Below are 19,615 nucleotides of genomic sequence, written 5' to 3' on the forward strand. Positions count from 1 at the left end.
ATCAACAATAACATAACAATAGAAATAAAATTATAAGTTAGTTAAAATAAATAAATAAATAATATTTTGAACATAAAATATTTATTAAATAATAATACTTGAATAATATAAAAATGTATAAAAAATTGAACATGTTATAAGTATAATTGTAAATATAATAATATTATAACACATTATGCGGTTTGGATTGGATTGGATCGATTATGAAAAGTAGATCCGAAATCCGATCTAATCCAGCGGTTTGCAAAAAATTGAATCCAATCAAATTCAAATTAGTGCAGTTTTAATCGATTTTCAATTTAAATTAAATTGACTGAACGGTTTAATTTAAATCGGTTTAAATTTAAACAACCGTAGTTTTGAGCGTTAATTTGATAAAGGAAAGTGGAATTTGAATAGGCGCAGACGGAAGGTGACAGGTGTAATTAATATTTTATGGATTTAGTCGTTCAGTTAATATGTATCTAGATAAATTTATTATTAATAAAAGGTTTTAAATTTTTGAGTAAAAGACATATCGGTCCTTGACCTTTTTAAAATTAGACATTTTCATTCCTTAAGATTTGAAAATACTTTTAACCCCCTCACCTTGTAAAATCTGGTACAATTGAACCCCTTCGTTGATTTAGGTTAGAAAACGGCACCGGAAAAAGCTGATGTGGCTGGGGGGAATGTGAGCTGTCCGTTTAGGTTGCTGAGCTGGATGGGAAACTAAAATTTGAAGGACAGATCGATCCCTCACACTCCAAACGACGTCGTCCCTTCCCTGAGCCCTATTTGATCGAAAACCTTGGATGAACACATGGGTGTTGATGCTGCGATCATCCATGATGATGAAGGGAGCTCTTCATGCACAAGACCTGGAGGGGGATCTTCATGCGCTGTGCCAGGAGGATTTGAGCGAGATCCGGTTGCGCCCAAGTGCTACTGCGGCGTCTATGCCATTATGTACAAGTCAAGAACGACTAGTAATCCTAATAGAGTGTTTCTTGGGTGTCCATTATTCAAGGTAAGTGAGCGATTTTTACAATAGTTGGGTTATAGTGTGCTGGGTGTTAATGGGTGATTCACTGATATTTTTTTTAGGCTAAAGAACCGTACTGCCGGTACTTTGTCTGGCTGGATGAACATTTGAAAAAAATTAGGGCCGTGGAGCCTGAAGCCTTGGGTGCGGTGAATGAAGCTGAGGGAGTAGCCGTTGAAGAACAGCTGCTTCGAAATCAGGATATTGAGAAAAAATTAGAAGAGTTGGAGAGGAAGCTGTTGTCTATTGAAAGCAAAAAAACCTTGAGTTTGTGGCGTATAACTGTGATTGGTGTAGTAGTTATTGTTGTTGCTGTATGTATGTTGAAGGAGTAAAGATGATTGATGTACATGGAGTTGGTTGTAATGGAACTTGCCATTGCTGGCTTTTGAATGAAAAGTGTGTTAGTGGATTAAATCCATTTTTATTTTGTATTTAGAACATCTAAACATTATTCCAAACATTATACAAGATAGTAATTCTGGATAGATTTTAACCAAAACGTTACAATGACAATGTATCTGATTTAATCCAAAACATAGCTAAATAGCATGAGTTAACCCCAAAATATGAAAATATCTGATTGGCATGTAAACAAGTTTGCCAAGATTACTCTGCTAAAAAGCATTGTCTAAGTCATGATAATAACTAGCAAAAAAAACACAGAAATCATGTAGCTTTGTTCACTTCTTTTGAGGCTTGAGAATTCTCTTTGTGGCACTGGTAGCTGCTTTCATGGTCTCCTTTGAGGGTGCCCTGCTGGTGTATATGCTTTGAGTTTGTTGTGTATGTGGTGTTGGATTTGGTGGTGGATTTGCACTTGTTGGGGGGTCGAACAATTGGGTGCTTGGGTCTGAAAGTAGGTGCAGCAGCATTGGAGTCTGATTGGTCCACTATTGGTAGCTGGGATGGAGGTCTGAATGGAGTCTGTGCTGGAGCAGAAAGTTGGGCCATAAATGGTGTAGCAACTGTTGCAGACCCAGATGCCTCCCCAGCACTAGGTTCAGTCAATTTTTCACTCTGTGATTGATTTTGATCCTATGTAACAAAGAGACAACAATGTAACCAAATGGGGTAATTAGTGCTTAACCTAACCAATTTTTTATTAGTGACTAATAATAAAAAGTATAAAATGGTTCTAAAGCATTTTTGGTGCTGGCTTACCTCTGGTTGAGGGGTTGATTGTGAAAGGGGAAGCAGCATCAGAGATTGTGAGTTGTCAACTGTCTTCTTGGATTTTTTCTTCTTTGATTTTCGGTTGGGGTTGCTTGGAGCTCCTTTACAAGTTTTATAGTTATGTCCTTTCTCGTTGCACTTGCTACATGTAACCTGAAAGCTTCTTTTCAGCTTGTCTCCCTGAATATGAGCCTCAGCAGGGTCCTTGTTGCGGTTGTGCACCTTTGGCCTCCCAATAGGCCGTTTGATAGGTGGTGGGGCAGGCCTCAGCTGCTCAGTTGCAGTCCAGAATTCTTCACTAGGAACGGGCTTGATGAAATGTGCATATGTCTTGTGAATGGACTCCATACACAACCATGGATGCACATAATCCTCAACCTGGTCATGCCTCTTTCTGATAGCAGCAATAGCATGTATGCACAGCATGCCTGCATAATCAGTAAAACTTACATATAAACCAGCATGATTTTAGATAAGACAAAAACATAAGCTTTGGGGTTAAACCCTTTACCAGTCAATTGCCATGTGTTGCATGAACAGGTGTGTTTGATTAGATCCACATCCACTTTCGTCTTCTTTCTGGTTACCTCAAACCTTTTTCTTTCATTATCTCCCACCCACTCAGCTATCCACCTACTGCTTGGTTTTATCTTCATCTGCAACCTTTTCTCCTGAACTGGTGCTAGCTTACCACTATGGTGTCCTAACAATCTAATGTGCTTGGTCATCCTCCTCATTAAGTAGCACCTAATCTCCTCACACATTGTCAACACAGGTTTAACTCTGTATTTTACTACCTTCGCATTGAACACTTCGCACATATTGTTAGTCAGGTTATCCACCTTGGATCCATGACTAAAATAGGCTTTAACCCAAGTGGTAGGTTCAAATTTCATCAAATATTCCCATGCCGCATTGTTAACCCCCTTCAGCCTATCCATTTTTTCCTTGAATTATGGTTTAGTTGTACACCTAGCACACTCCCACACAATGTCTCTAATGTGCATGTCTTTGAACCGATTAATAAAGTTCTTCCATATATGCATGACACAGTTTCTATGATGTGCCCTTGGCATGACCTCTTTTAATGCTGGTAGCAGGCCCTAGTCAAATATATTTTTGGAAACAAATAAACACCAATCTATAAACAGCATTATAGGCTACCCTAACAAACCCTACAACTAAACACATTATAGGCTAACTCAATAAACAGCAACAAATGAACAAATTACATGGTAACTCAATAAACACCAATAACTAAACAGATTATAGGCTAATTCAATAAACACCAACAACTAAACAGATTATAGGCTAATTCAATAAACAGCAACAACTAAACACATAAAGGAAAGTAAGAGTCTTACCTTTTGCTGGTCGGACATAAAGTTCCAACCGAATTGGGAGGCATCACCCAGATCTTCCTGAAGTAGTGTCAGGAACCATCTCCATGATTCCTTGGTCTCAGATCTTGCAACAGCAAATGCCACAACATAGAATTGATTGTTGGCATCCTGGACCACTGTTGACAGTAACTGGCCTCCATGGTATGTCTTAAGAAAGGCTCCGTCTAGATGGATGAAAGGCCTACATCCACTCTTGAAGCCTTGCTTATAGCCCTCGAAGCAGATATATATCTTGTCAAAGACAGGGAAGGACTGAGGGATAGGCTTCACATCAATTCTTGAGGTCGACCCAGGATTACTCTTGAGAATCTCCATCTCATAGTCCCTGAGCTTTCCATACTGTTCTTTTTCGTTTCCCACTAGCATTTCTTTGGCTTCCTTTACTGCCCTATATACCATCTTCGGATGCACAACTAAGTTAAACTCTTCTCTGAGGAAATCAATTGCCTCATTAGTTGTCATATGAGGTTGACTTGCCATTCTCTTTTCCACTTTCTTACTGATCCAATGTTGATCAACAGCATTGCTACCCAGATCTCTTGCGCATGTGTGCTCGGACTTGTAAGTCTTAACCTGGAAGCATAACAGTGTCTTGTTGTAAGATAGATGTGCCAGCCATGGACAGCTTTCACCCCTGCAGGCAACTCTCACCCTTTTCTTATCATTTTTTATCCACAACAGTTCTCTCCCCTCAGATATGAACATATCTTTGACAACCTCTTTGAAGTCATCTATGGTTGCAAACTTGGTACCCACCTCAAATCTCCCCTCTTCAAACCCATACTCTTCATTAAACACTGAAAATTCATGCTTGTCTCCCTCATCCTCTGAAGATACTGGTGTGTGAAGGTCCTCAGATGCATACTCATAAACGGGGTCATCATCATCTGAATCCTCCTCATTCACATAGAGTCCTATTGGAGGCCTGTCATTGGGCTACACATATGGGACATCTTGTTCAGCATGCACAGAAGCACCAGTTCTTTGGGGCTTGATATTAGGCACACTTCCTTTGGACTTGGCAGTAGGGCTAGTTCTTTTGGGCTTCGCACTAGGCCCAATTTCTTTGGACTTGGCAGCTGGCCTGGCACCTTTGCCATCAGGCCCACCTGCAGTTTTTCTCCCAGCACCTCTCTTGTTCCCACTTGACTCGGCCCCTGGCCTTCCCTTGACAGTGACCCTTCTTTTTGGAAGCACTTTCTCCTTTTCTTTCAGAGTTCTTCTTTTCTTCATAACATCATTTTCCTCATCATAGCTAGAAGAGTCATCATCAGAACTAGTTCCACTGCCATTCGGAGGAGGTTTATACAACTCGTCCTCCCCACTACCATTCTCATCTCCTGCTGTCGATGGTGATGACTGAAGCTCCCGGATGATACTGTCAACATCAACTAAATCATCAAATTCTTTCGGCCCCTGTTTTGCAGCAGCATCTTCTTCCACAATCTGTGGCTCATCAACAGGGTGATCAAAGTAAATGTAGAACTCGTTGCTAGTTGAATTTCTCAGCTTGTTCTCTCGCATTTCATTGATTCCTGCATCCCCTCTCAGAATGTGCAATCCAGACTCAAGATCATTGCTCGTTGGGTCATACCAATACACTTCCCTGTATGTTGCATAGCCCAGACCCTTGAATAGTGTAACTAAATCCCCAAAATTCATGAGGTACAGATCCATCTCTGGAAATTTTTCAACCTTTCCACCAATATACTCAAGAGTGCCACTTGGTCCTCTACCAAAATGACCTCTATGGTGAAAAACAGGTACCGCATATATATCAACCATCTGCATTATGCACAAATATAGCAATCACACATTAAACCCTAGATTAAGTGCGTGAGATTTTGAAATCAGTTAAATTCCTATAGAATTTTTTTCAGTCTTTTTCCCAAAACAGAGCATGCGATCATGACTAACCCCAACCCAATGCATTATATTCTACCAAATAGTTAGACAAGAACGAATAGTATATTCCACTAATACTCTTACCTCTGTAGCAAACGGCAGCTTCTTGCCAGACGAAGCCTGTCAAATCCTTCGCCACCCGCAACGTCCACTGAGCACACAACACCTTCTCAACGAGTTGAAGACGTTCTTTTTTTTAGAGGGAGAAAGAAACTGTTTGTCTTCTGGTAAGGTTTTCAGTAATTACAGGCGTGGCTTCTGGGTGTTATAGGAATAACATTATGCGAAATGGGCTCAGGGAAGGGGACGACATCGTTTGGAGTGTGAGGGATTGATCTGTCCTTCAAATTTTAGTTTTCCATCCAGCTCAGCAACCTAAACGGACAACTCACACTCCCCCTAGCCACATCAGCCTTCTCCGGTGCCGTTTTCCAACCTAAATCAACGGAGGGGTTCAATTGTCCCAGATTTTACAAGGTGAGGGGGTTAAAAGTATTTTCAAATCTTAACGGACGAAAATGTTCAACTTTAAAAAGGTCAGGGACCGATATGTCTTTTACTCTAAATTTTTTTATTTAATACATACAAAATAAATGTATTAAAAAATTAAATCATATATATTTTTTATAAAGAAAAATTAATTTATAATTTTATCATATATTTTTAGAATATAAAATAAATAAATTTATATTTTATTAAGAATTTAAATCTTTTAAATTTTAAATTTTATTTTAAAAATGTTTATACTTTAGTCCAAATATGAGTGTTCATGGATCGGATCGTATCCGCAAATTCGTGGTAAATATCCGAAAAATTGCATATGCGATCCGATCCGCATATTGATCGGATCGGATAGAACTTGATCCGCACTCTTTACGGATGGATTGCGGATATCTGCTCTACATCCGCCTATCTGATCCGCGGATCCGCAGATCCGCAAAATAATAATAAAAATATATATATATATATATGTTTGGTATTATATTTACTTGTTTGTATGTTTTAGTTAGTAATTATTTTTGTTATTTAGAAAAAATTTGATTAAAAATATTTTAGAAATAAATAAATTTAAAAGTGTGAAAGAAATATTTTATTGAAATTTTTTACATAAAAATATGATTAAAAAGAGAATGTTCAATTATGCGGATATATCCGATATCCGATCCGATGAAAATTGTGCAGATCGGATCGAATTTTCGGCCATATCCGATTTGATCCAATCCGCGGACACCCCCTAAGTCCAAAACACAAAAGTCAAGCCTAATAAGGATGAAATGGGTAGTTTATGCTTATTTAAGTAAGTAATTGTCTCCTCAAATTTCTTCAATTATCTCTATTTTTCGTGAAAGATATATCCTAACAAACTCCCAAGATAAAAAAAATGGTTATTCATCAATAAAGATAGAATTACTCTAACAAAGGTAATTGCCTACTTTACTATAAATAACACCCTTGAGGTATATTTACGTTTTAATTTACTAAAAATCTGTCTAAGGTCCATATTAATTTAAACATCGAAGTCTTTTGCAAGTACCACCACCTTCTCACGAAGAACTTGGACTTCAAGTAATTCTCAAAACAGAAGTAAAATATAATTTTTTATCATTTATTTTATTGGTGAAATTAAAAAATATAAAAAAATTCAAAAATAAAAAATTATACCTTAAATAAAAATTTAAAATTTGAAGTTTAAATGATCCAATTTCTTTTAGAGGAGTGATACACATACAAGTCATTTGGTTTACAAATCATACAAGTTGGGAAAAACTTAACAAAAAGCACGCTGACCCATATACGATTTCCATGGCGTGCTTCGCGTTCCTTATTTTCCTCCTCCTCTTCCTTCTTCTTCTCCTTCTTCTTCTCCTCCTACTCTTCTTCTTCTTCCTCCATGAAAACGAGTTTTTTTTATCAAATTTGTTTGATCTCCTTCGTGCGTTCTCTCTTTGCCTTTTCATTCATTGTTTTACCTGCGTTTGTCACTGGTATTCTTGCTTCGTTTTTTTTAGATTTTCATGGTTTTTGAAATCAAAGCTTTGAAATCGTTTTGAAGATAATGGAAGAACTTCAGAAATACACCCAAACAATTACAGAAATACACCAAACTGATTACAGAAATACACCCAAAATATTACAAAAGTACATCGAAAGGATTTAAAAAATACACCCAAAATTCGTTGAAGTACACCTTATGTATAATTCAGAACTCTTTCTCTTTCTCCTCATCATCTTTTGCTGCTTTTTCTTCTTCATTTTCTTATTTCATATTCTCATAATTCTTTTTGGAAGAAAAAAATTAAATAAAGAAAAAAAAATACATAATGTTGCAAAATCAAAAGAAAAACGAAAAAAAATACGATGATGAAGATGAAATACTTCAAAATCGAAGAAGAAAAAGAAACATGGACAAAGAAAAAGAGTGAGAAGAAAAATAGGAGACATGAAAAAAAAAAATAAATAAATAACTTGTATGGTTTATATGTGGAGAATTTCTTTTTTTTTTTATTAGAGGTAATTAATTTGGAAAGAGCCGTCATGAGTGATGAGGCGTGTGCGTGTGAAAGTGAAGGTGAGAGTGAAAGTGGTTATTAGCGTTAGCGGTAAAATAGTAACAAAGAGAGGACAAGATGAAATGAATGAATGTTTATGGAAAGTTGGAAACTATAGTAGATGTGTTGTGTACCATCCATTCTCAATATCACTCAGATTCTCCACTAACTCACTCACTCACACACACCCCCACGCTACCAATTTTATTTCCTCTTCTTCTTCTTCTTCTTTGTGATTTGTTAACTCACACTCCCACTCTCTCATCTCTCTCTATATATACACTCCTATATTTCCTATCCTTTCTTATTCTTCTCTTCTTCACTCTTCGGGAATCACCATCCATAGTAAGTCCCCTTTTTCCTCTCCTTTTAATCTTGTCTTCTATTCTCTCATGGCATTTTGTTGTCTTGCCTCCATTTCGGTATGATTGTTTTGAGTATTACTAGGATTGACTGCGTTTCTTAGGTTTTAGTTTTCTGAGATTGGTAGCAAGCAAAGGGCACTTTTTTAGCTAAATAAATTCCCAGAGATTGTTTAGAAATGCTAGAATTCTCAAATAGAGATTGTTTAGCTTTCAGCTACTGTTTTATTTGGTTGTTTTGCTGATAGGTTTACAAAGGGAGTGCCTTTAATGTCCAATCTCACGCATTGGAGTGCTGATCCCTACCCTTACAACTGGAATTTTTATTTATTTATGTTTGGTTACATGGGACAGTAGGGACACCATGCAGACCTAGGAACAGGGTCCAACCACGGATACCGGCAAGGGCTTAATTGGGGTGGACATGATCTGAGGATGCAAATTCGAAACTTATAGAAGCAATCAAGTAACTGTTAGCTTGTGCAGAGAATGTATCTCTTGGATTAGTCTCATGAATTGTAAAAATAGACCCAACTTATAAGATACCTAGTGATTTCAAAATAGGGTGAAATTCATGACACCAAGGACATCTTGTTCCATGTATATTTTATATTCTATAGTTTCTTTATAAACCTTGTTATGTACACTGAAAATTGTTTTGATATGGTTTCAATGTATTTCTAGCTATGTGTTGACCAATTATACTGATAGTGCTGATAATTTATCTCTGTTAAAACAGACAAGAAACATGCTTAGTCCTGAAGGAGAAATAAAAATAAGTTTTGGCTATCAGTGCAACAATATTGAAAGAGGTGGCATCCCTTGTGAGGTGGCCAATCGCCACAATATCCTTCCTGAAGTCCGTAGGACAAGCAGTTTCTCGTGCTTGTCAGGAGCGGCCTTAAGCGCAAACGCTACACTCGCCAACACAAACCTCTGCAATGGTAAGATAGGAGGTGAAATTCTTCCAAGTTGGGACTCTCCTAATTCATTTCGCAAGGTGCCCTCTTCACCAAGTCTTTCAAAGCTGGAAAGGCTATCATCTTCTCTGCCAAGTAGTTTATCTTACCTAAGTTGTAGTCCTTCCACCTCAAGTGATATACTAGAATATGACTCCTGCACATTCAAGTCCATGAGCGATCCTACCAGAACTGAAGGTTTTCTTAATGCTACCGAACTACAAGTGGCAGGAGGAGCTGCTGGTGAAGATAGAGTTCAAGCGGTATGTTCTGAAGAGAATGGATGGCTCTTTTGTGCAATTTATGATGGCTTTAATGGTAGAGATGCAGCTGACTTTCTGGCTGGTACACTCTATGATACCATCATATCTCACTTGAACAAGTTATTTTGGGAATTTGAGCCAGTTTCCATGGTAGAATCTGAAAATTTGATCAGTTTGGGTGGATCCCCTCAATATAACTTAGAGCAGAACCACAGCCTTATTTGTGAAGCAGACCGATCCCTTTCACACGGGGTACTTGATAGCCTCCAATGTGCTCTTACTCAAGCTGAGAATGATTTCTTGTACATGGTTGAGCAGGAAATGGAGGATCGTCCAGATTTAGTTTCAATTGGATCTTGTGTTTTAGTTGTGCTTCTTCATGGTAATGATTTGTATACACTTAATCTAGGTGACAGCAGAGCAGTATTGGCAACATGCAGTCGTGGCGATGGAAGACTCAAGGCTATCCAGCTTACTGATAGCCATACCGTCGACAATGAAGCCGAAAGAGCTACACTTGTAGCCAATCATCTTGATGATCCCAAGGTTGTTGTAGCAGGAAAGGTGAAAGGAAAGCTCAAGGTTACTCGCGCCTTTGGAGTCGGCTACTTGAAAAAAGTTGGTATTCCTGGCTTTTGCATTGTGTTTGAATGGATGCAAGGGTGGATTTGATTTTCTAATTATTTCATTTTGATTGCAGAGAAATCTCAATGATGCTTTGATGGGAATCCTTCGAGTGCGTGATCTAACAAGCCCTCCGTATATTTCCACTCAACCATCACTGAATGTCCATAAAATCTCGAATTCTGATCAATTTGTTGTGGTAGGGAGTGATGGTTTATTCGACTTCTTCAGCAACGTTGAGGCAGTAAAGCTTGTTGAGTCTTATATCTTGAGCAACCCTTTGGGCGATCCGGCAAAGTTTCTCATAGAAGAGCTTGTAGCTAGAGCAGCTCATTCTGCAGGTCAATTTTTCTCCGTCTTTTACTAAATTAACACTTACAGACTTTTTGTATATCTGTTTAGCTGATCAATATTGATGCAGGTTTGACCATGGAAGAGTTGATGAATATTCCTGCTGGAAGAAGAAGGAAGTACCATGATGATGTGACTGTAATGGTGATCATGCTTGGGATGAATCAGAGGACTTCCAAGGCATCAACTTGCATCTAAGACTGCCCAAATCAAAACTTGGCTTCTGAGTAGCTTTTTTTCATGGACATTCTTGGTCCATTACAGCATTATATAGGTTGAAGTTGTGATTTGAAATTGAAAGTGTATATATGTCATTTTAGAATAGTAGAATCAATTATTAGTTGACCCTTTGAAATGTGAAAAATTTGATAGTCTTACCGCTTTGTTTGAATGCGTTTGTTTTTGCCTTGGACTTCAGTATTCATTTACATGCATGTGTTCTCAATTTCCCTTCCTATAAATTCATATAAAATACTAAGTTATATTTCAGATTATAGCATGTCTTATCTTCCAGTAGCACACAATTTTCAGGAAAAATAGCATCATTATATATTATTATTTGTAAGATCATGTTAACATTAATATCATGATACTAACAAAAAGGCCATTGGGAATAAATGTTGATAAATAGAAATATAGAATACAACTTTTAATAGAAGGTTACTCCAGTGAGCCATAAATTGAAATTGAATACTGTAGTATCAGTGTCCTATCAAGCTGTATTATCTGTGTTTCAATTCACTCACTTCACTTGAATGCATGACTGCTATATTCACATAATAGCATCACCACTTTTTATCTTCTCGGGCTTCAAGCTTGTGATAATGGACTACACTTGTCACATGCAACTCTCCCTTTAACACTTTTTGCACTTTATTTCATTGATGCTCACAATTATTCTTAGGTCCACAACCTCAATCACTCACATGGCTCTCTTCAACGTGCACAACCATTGCAGGGGGCATTAATTGCATCCTCACTCCTCAATCCCTCATCATGGAACCATTATTTCTTTCTTCTCTATTTGAATCGCTGAAAAAGTTAATTTACTAACAATACATTACAAACTTTGCATATGAGTTGAAACTTGAAAGCTGAAACTTAAAAGTAGAAAAACATATATAGAACTTCATGTATGGTATGCTCACAGCATATACTTATATAATTTAATTAAATTAATATGTTTTAAACTATAACTATTAAGCATCCACACAGTACAGACTTGTGATGCTGATGGCTTTGAGAATATGCATGCGATGCCGAAATGGATGGCCTTAAAATGAGACTTGGCTACTAGAAACTGATCTTCTTCTCTTCTCTATTATTTGTAGTGATGGATGGATGTTATAATCATTACTTTAATAGCTTCACTCAAGTTGCAACTAGAAACACTGATTCACTTGGCTGCATTTTCTTTTATATTTATTCAAGCAGAAAGTTGATAAGATGAGAAACAATAATAATATATGCTTTCAAAGATATGTTTTTGACCCAAATACACAAATTGCAGAATGTCAACCAAGCATAAGTCTTTTTAATTTGGTATGAGATGCCAATACCAATACCAAATTTAGTTGTCAAGTAAGTAGATAATTCATCAGTTGCAAATAGAAGGATGGTTATGCTATGTTTACATTTCTAAAATAAAAAAAAAATAGTCTTAATATTTTGAAATATTAAGAATAACTACTATTGGAAAAAGGAAACATTTGCCTGAGGAGCAAATGCAGTCTAAACACAGGTCAAGCTTCATGTAACTTGATTCATTTCATTGCTGAAACTGTATTTTCCTTTACAACATGGAGGATGGTATCTCTCTTAAGAATATTTCTTTGCTTTGCTTTACCCTTTTGCAAATGACAAAGACTTCAATCTTTGTCTCAGCCCAACCCTAATGCAGTCAAAGTTTGAGATGGATAAGGCCAAAATAGGATGATTATATATATACACATGCCCTCCATTTTCCATCCAAAACAAAACATTAAAGGTTCCATATTAGAACATCATTTATACACGTTGGTCCAAAATCAAATCAAAGGAAGCTAAAAAGCTATGAGCTCTAATACAAAATAAACCATATATGATATCACCATACCAAAACTAAACTAGACTAAACTATGTAAGACTGACTATAACAAAACAGAAGGTGCAATCAAGTTCACATAAGAGAACAGGCATTAGCATTGTCATCACTGAAGATCTCAAAGGGAACCAACGGTGGAGATTGAAAGTGGTAAGGGTCATGGTCAAGACCTGCAGAGATGTAGGGCAATGGTGAAACATAGTAAGAAGGACCACCACCCATTTTGCCATGCATGGCCATGGGACAAAATCTGTTATATGTTGCTAGGTACACCAAAGGTCCTGCTCCTGGGTAGTAGTAAGATTCTGATTCTGGATATGCATATGCCCATTCTTGCTGACGTGTAGGGCTCAGATTCATCTGCCCCACTCCCTCTCCTGATCCACTGTGTGCACCTGCACCGCTTGATGATGCTGAACTCGACCCATTCTTTTCAATTCCACTACTCTGAACCTTCTTTTTCTTCTTCTTATTCTTCTTCACCGAATCCCCTCCACCTCCACCTTCACCTTCACCTTCACCTTCACCTTCACCACCACCACCCTTACCCTTCTGCTCTTGCTCCGGTGGTGAGGCACCACCTCCCGGAGACTTCTCCGCCGACTTTTTGCCGCCGGTTTTGGACTCGCTGGTTTTCTTCTTGGTGTTGCTTGAGTTGTCTGCATTTTCAATTCCCCTGTTTTTGGCAGAGACAGAGTTTGATTCAGCATTTGCAGGGGAACGATGGTGGTTCTCCACGCTTTCTGCATCTCTTTGTTGTTCGTTCCTCTTCTTCGGTTTCCCGTCCTTTCCGGCGCCATTTTCCGGCCAAATCTCAGCGTGCTTCCCAGCTTTGATCAGTTTCCTTATGAGAGTCTCAACACCAACACTTCCCGTCACTGTAACCTTCTGCTGTTGGGGATCAATTGTTGTAGTGAAAACACCTGCAAAAGAAAACAAAAATAAAAACGTTGGGAAATACCCAAAATTCTGTGTCATTAACAAGAAACCAAAAACGTGCACAAGTTCTGTAAAAAAAAAGATTTTTTTTTCTAAAAATGAAAGAACTAACTTTGAGTTGACTTAGTGAAAATGTGAAATCTTAGCAATGTTATTGTTATACAGTTCATGCATGTGTGGAAAACAAGAACTAGACCCTATAGAAAAACAGGGAACAGTAGAAAGTGTTGAAATTTCAAGTCAAAATACTGTTCATATATGCAGAGCAACCAAAAAAAAAATGTTTTTTAATTTATGTTTAAGCTTGGTAAATACTGAATAGTACCATCAATGTTGCGTAGAACTTTCTTTACTTTCCTTCTGCAACCTTCACAGTGTATGGAAACCTTCAAGAACCATGTCTGAGAAACAGAGAGGAGACGAGCTTAAGTGCTTAAGAAAGCAAATAGCAAAAAGCTGAAAGTTATCATGATAGTGTAACTAAGTTAGTTACCTGATACTTCAATGGTTCTGAGGCAGCACGAGGAGTCTTTGCTTCCATTATGAGGAAAGAGTGAGAAGGTTGAAGAAGGGATTAGAAACTTGAAAAAACAGAGGAGAGGTGAAAGCAGAGAGACGATAGAAAAAAAACAAAAGAAAGAAAGGGTTGGGAAAATGCCAAAAATGTAGCAGGTTAGCGAACAAAAAAAAGGAAGGGAAGGCAAAGAAAAATGGCTATCAAAGCATAATGTGACACTGACACAAGAACACCACCACTGCTTCTTCTGCTTCTCCTTCTCCCACCCCTTTACATCATTCTTTTTCTCTATTTTTATTTGCTTATTTATTTATTTATTTTCGTAACATTTGTTTAAATGAGGTAATTCCTAATTTTTATTTTTATCTGCTTAATATTTGATGTTGGGTTTCTAGGAAAACCAAAATGAAATAGGAGGCCCCCTTCCCTTGCCTTATTTTATGAACATGCAGTATATCTCTTTATTTATCCTATCTTATCTTTTTGTCCCTTGTACATGTATTAAGCTTTTGTTTCATGTGAATGATTTCTACAAAAGAATTCTTTTTTATTGTTCATCTAAGTAAAAGATTCTTCAGTGAAAAATTTGAGTAACTTGGGTCCTTTTGTTTAATAAGTTGGATGAACATTCTAGTATTTTTCCAATTTGCCTTGAGAAAACACGTACCAAAGTAAAGTCCTTGCATGGAAATACTGGCTAATAATCTTTAACCCATTTTTATATTATTGAAAAACTTTTAAGTGTATCGGTACATTATATATATATATATATATATATATATATATATATATATATATGGTATAGTCTATGGTGGCCACAAGTTTTTGTGTTTATGGTGGCTATGAACTCTATAAAATGATATTTTTAACCAAATAAAATAAAAAATTAAAGCCTATTTCAGTTCTATTAATAAATAATGACATGTTTATAAGTGTAAATAAAAGGAAAAAATTAGACTATTTATCATATTTCTTGACAAAAAAAATAATCTATCATTTTCTCTCGTCGTCGGAAATGAAGTCCCTACCAATGCCCAAAATTTAAAAAATGATAGTATCTAAAAATACTTACATTGCATTAATATTTTCATTATCTACTTATACTTTTCTTTTTTGTAATTAATAATTTTAAATTTCACTTTACTAATATTAAAATTTAATTAATAACAGTAACTTTAGAGTTCAAAATTTTTATTGCAGAATAAAATGATTATTTTAATTAAAAATAAAAGATATAATAATTATTTATTAACGTGAGAAAAAAAATTAATGCAATGTAAGTATTTTTAGATACTATCATTTTTTAAATTTTGGGTATTGGTAGCGATTTTATTTCCGACGACGAAAAAAACGATAGATCATTTTTTTGTTAAAAAATATGATAAATGGTCTAATTTTTTTCTTTTATATTTACACTCATAAACATGTCATTATTTATTAATAAAACCAAAACGTGCTTCAATTTTTCATTTTATTTGGTTGAAAATATTATTTTGTGAAGTTCATAACCACCATAGGCACCAAAACTTGTGGCCATCATAGACTACACCTATATATATTAATGTATATAATTAAGGTGAACGATTAAAATTTACTGAAATATCAATGTACGGATATACTTAAAATCGGCTCATTTTTTTGGATATGAGAAGTATGTGTGTGTTGTGCATTATTGTAAAAAATATGGGTGCTGGACATATATATGGGAACAGCTTTTTCTAAAACAGGGTTAAAGAAATCGAATCGAACCATTCGATTTCTGTGTAAAAAAAAAATTAAGCTTACTAATCGGACAGTCAGATTAATGTGAAAGAGGAAATTTAAATTTTGATAAAAGTAATCGGAGAGTCCGATTTATGTACTTAAAAATCGGACGGTCCAATTTTTACTCCTGACATCACAATTACGTAAAGTATCTGTACACTCCATATCTACGTTCTATACCATTCCCTCCCCCACATCTAAATTAAAAAGTGCTTAAAACCTTTTCTATATTATTAGCATGATTATGGGGTTGTTTTATATGTGAAGATGTGATATAACAAATGAAGAAAAGAAGCGTTTTTCTTTTGTCTAGGAGGTGGCAAAAGGCTAAAGAGAAGCAAGAAAATAATATAGGACAAGGTAAAAAGCGCCAAAGCTAGCTGTGTTATGTTATGGGGAAAGCGTAAGGTGCAGATTAATGAGGCCTACGCTACATCACCATTGAGCAGAACAAAAAGGGTGCCTTAAATGCTTCCAATTTGGACCAAAAAACACTTGAATTTTTCATCAAACCTCGGTCAATTTAGTCCCCATTAGAGAAACAAAGGACTACCCTCATCTTGATATGCTCTATAGAGCAATTTCCCACTTTAGACGCAGGTGGCTGCACCAAAATCTAAGACCTCAAAACATCCATTCTCAACTTGATCAAAACATGACCAACTTCAGCAAATGCTTTCTCTTCCTTCTATCATCATCATCATCATCATCGCCTTGTCATGTACTTTTTCACCAACGAATTCCATTCATCAAAAGCATAGCCAGCCTCTTTAGTCTCTACTCTCTAGTCTCTAGGCTTAGGCTATTTCTTAATTAATGGCTTGAATTTCTTAAGAAACACTTTAACGACATTTTGGGTAAGAGTCAATAGTCAATACTATCTATACTTTGTTAAACTGGTTTTATTTGAGTGACAATTCAATACTTATTTTCTCTTGAAAGAATTCTATTATTGAGGTTGTGACTTGTGATTGCTGGATTTTATGGGTCCACAAAATCTCACATGCCAATCAAAACATTATTCCAAAGTAGTTCAAGTACAGGTCAGAGATTTTACTTGCCACGAAGAAAAAATTTGAGACTGCACCATATACAAAAGCAGCATTCTTACATGTTTTCAAATAGAGTGAAAGCCAAATGCTATTACCATTAAATATTGAATGTTTTACGTTCAAATTTATGCACAAGTCTTATTCACTTCTAACCTCCTTTTAAAAAGCAGAAATTTTTGGTCTTATGATATGGTACGTTGGTAGGTAAAGTGAATAAAGTGAGCAAGTGAGAAACCAAACGTGCCCCCAGAAAAGTGTTGGAATTGAAAAATGAAGGTTATGGCAAAGTTGATAATTATGTAAACATTAAATGATGAAGAGATTCACGTCACCGGTCATGATCGCATAATGTAGTATTAATTAATGTGAGCATCTGCGAGCTATGGTGTATCGGTGTATGTATATTAATGACACCTGCATAAACGTCACTTACAAGTCACGTTAAACTTTGATATGAAATATTTTGGCATTTGAAATTCTTAATTTTCTGCTAAAAGAAATTTATAGAATTTTTTTTTTTGGTGTCTTCATTCTCACCAAATTTATATGATCCTGCAATGGGCTAATTTTTTTTTTTAAATATTGGATATAGAGTAAAAATTTTGGTTAAACTCTAAATTTTAAATCTTATAATATTGAGACTTATTTTAACTTAATATTAAGTTATTTTTAGATTTTTTTATTAAATATGTTAGTATTGGAGGTAGTTAGGCTGCTAAAAAAAAGTGACTCGCGATTTTGTATAAGACAAAAATAAAAAAAATTGCGACCCACGAATTTAAATAGGATAAAGTTCTCCAAAGTAAAACTTTACACAATATAGGTTCGAATCCCGCCTTATGCATGCAGTAATACATTGGCTAGCGGCAAACTTTTAAATGAAATTCAATACCACGACGGATTAGTTCTTGACCTACTGGATTAGGAGATACGGTAGGAAAAAAAACTCTACACAATATTTTTGTTTAATTGTGGTTTATAAACTGACCAAATTTTCACCCAATATATATATGTATTATACACCTATTAGCCAATATAAGAAGAGTTTTAAGTGTATCGAGAACACTGGTGTTTCACTTATTTTAAGTATTGATCTTAATTATAAAAAATATATATAATATATATTAATTAAAATCAACAGTTAAAACAACTGAAACATCGGTATTTTTTAGTACACTTGAAATTTTTTCGCCAATATATGAAAATCACACTATATATTGGATCATATAAAAAATAATTGTACCTGCAATGCATATAGGCATATTTTATCTTTTGACATTATATTTGTGCCAATTCTTTATACACATATTTTTTTTATGTTTTTTCATTTTTTAAAAGATAATTTTTTTATCAACTATTTTTAATATAAAAAATAAAAATATATAAAAAGTATACATATAAAAGTAAAAAATTAAATTTAGTATATTAACTCTATAAAAAATTTACACAATCAGCTAATTTTTTTTAAAAGATAATGTGCATGAAAATTAGCTACTTTTAAATAGTGATATAAAAATATGAATTATTCTCTACATACAAGCGTTTTTTCATATAAGTCTTTATAAGTTATTTATATTTATGTTCTTCGTTATCGTCATCATCAACACCACTTTTTCCTCCTCCTCCTCCTCGTCCTCTTTCTTTTTTCATTGGAATTTCTTCTCCTCCTTTCTTTTTTTCTTTCTTCTCCATCATCAATTATCTTGTTGTTGAAGATAATAAATAATTCAGGTTCAAATTGTCAATTAAACCAGAATGAAATTGATTATTATTTTAAATCCAATCATGTGGCTGAGGTGTGGTTCAATTCAAAAGAAAAAAAAGTAGCATTAGAGAAAATATTTTTCTATATTTGCTGTAAATTTTGGTGTAATACGAAAATATTTAGGTGCATTTTTATTCTGATAAGTTCTGCATAATTCAAAACTCTTCATCTTCCTCCTTCTCATCTTTTGCTACTTTTTTTCTTATTCATCTTTTTCATTTTCTTTTATCTTCTCAAATTTCTTCTTATTTTAATCTCTTAACAAAAATAAAAATAAAAAAATCAAACAAAGAAAAAGAAAAAAATACGTAATACTGCAAATTTTCTTGAAAAAAGATGAACTTACATTCATTTAACTAAGAAAGAAATAAGAAAAAAAATAATATTAGAGGAAATATTTTTCTATATTTGCAGCAAATTTGAGTGTAATACGAAGATATTTTGGTGCGTTTTAAAAATTTTTAGGTGTATTTTTATTCTGATAAGTTCTGCATAATTCAAAAATCTTCCTCTTCCTCCTCATCTTCTACTGCTTCTTCTTTTTTTATCATCATCACCATCTTCTTTTTTTTTCTTATTCACCTTTTCCTTTTTGTTTTACCTTCTCAAGATTTTTCTTATTTTACTCTCTTAACAAGAGTAAAAACAAAAAAATCAAATAAAAAAAAGAAGAAACACATAATGCTGCAAAATTACTCGAAAGATTATGAACTTACATTTTCATTTAACTAAAAGAAAGAAAGAAATAAGGAAAAATAAGAAAAAAAATGCAGTATTAGAAGAAATATCTTTTCTGTTTGCAGCAAATTTGGGTGTAACACGAAGATATTTGAGTGTATTTTTATTCTGATAAATTCTGCATAATTCAAAACTCTTCCT

The 19,615-nt window shown here is 35.0% G+C and overlaps 3 protein-coding genes across 8 annotated transcripts; 2 read left to right on the forward strand and 1 right to left on the reverse strand.

Annotated features, from left to right (window-relative positions):
* Window positions 1–802: 802 nt before the first annotated feature.
* LOC130933568 (uncharacterized protein At4g04775-like) lies at window positions 803–1,359 on the forward strand. The gene is made up of 2 exons (XM_057863200.1): window positions 803–1,009; window positions 1,087–1,359. Exons 1-2 carry the CDS (start codon window positions 803–805, stop codon window positions 1,357–1,359), a joined length of 480 nt encoding a protein of 159 aa, XP_057719183.1.
* A 6,813-nt stretch (window positions 1,360–8,172) lies between these two features.
* LOC130968526 (probable protein phosphatase 2C 40) lies at window positions 8,173–11,061 on the forward strand. 6 transcript variants are annotated; one of them, XM_057894118.1, is made up of 5 exons: window positions 8,193–8,402; window positions 8,777–9,019; window positions 9,159–10,259; window positions 10,342–10,606; window positions 10,687–11,061. In XM_057894118.1, exons 3-5 carry the CDS (start codon window positions 9,168–9,170, stop codon window positions 10,812–10,814), a joined length of 1,485 nt encoding a protein of 494 aa, XP_057750101.1. In that variant the 5' UTR covers window positions 8,193–8,402; window positions 8,777–9,019; window positions 9,159–9,167; the 3' UTR covers window positions 10,815–11,061. The 6 variants fall into 6 exon arrangements, with proteins under 6 accessions (XP_057750261.1, XP_057750101.1, XP_057750185.1 ...); XM_057894202.1 differs by having other exon boundaries at window positions 8,777–8,885; XM_057893957.1 differs by having other exon boundaries at window positions 8,220–8,402; window positions 8,774–9,019.
* Window positions 11,062–12,754: 1,693 nt separating this feature from the next.
* LOC130933578 (heavy metal-associated isoprenylated plant protein 36-like) lies at window positions 12,755–14,179 on the reverse strand. The gene is made up of 3 exons (XM_057863210.1): window positions 14,132–14,179; window positions 13,964–14,039; window positions 12,755–13,622 (listed from the first exon to the last, which is right to left on the reverse strand). Exons 1-3 carry the CDS (start codon window positions 14,177–14,179, stop codon window positions 12,775–12,777), a joined length of 972 nt encoding a protein of 323 aa, XP_057719193.1. The 3' UTR covers window positions 12,755–12,774.
* Between the last annotated feature and the right edge of the window lie 5,436 nt (window positions 14,180–19,615).

Source organism: Arachis stenosperma, chromosome 1 (assembly GCF_014773155.1).
Source record: "Arachis stenosperma cultivar V10309 chromosome 1, arast.V10309.gnm1.PFL2, whole genome shotgun sequence".
Taxonomy (NCBI): Eukaryota; Viridiplantae; Streptophyta; class Magnoliopsida; order Fabales; family Fabaceae; genus Arachis; species Arachis stenosperma.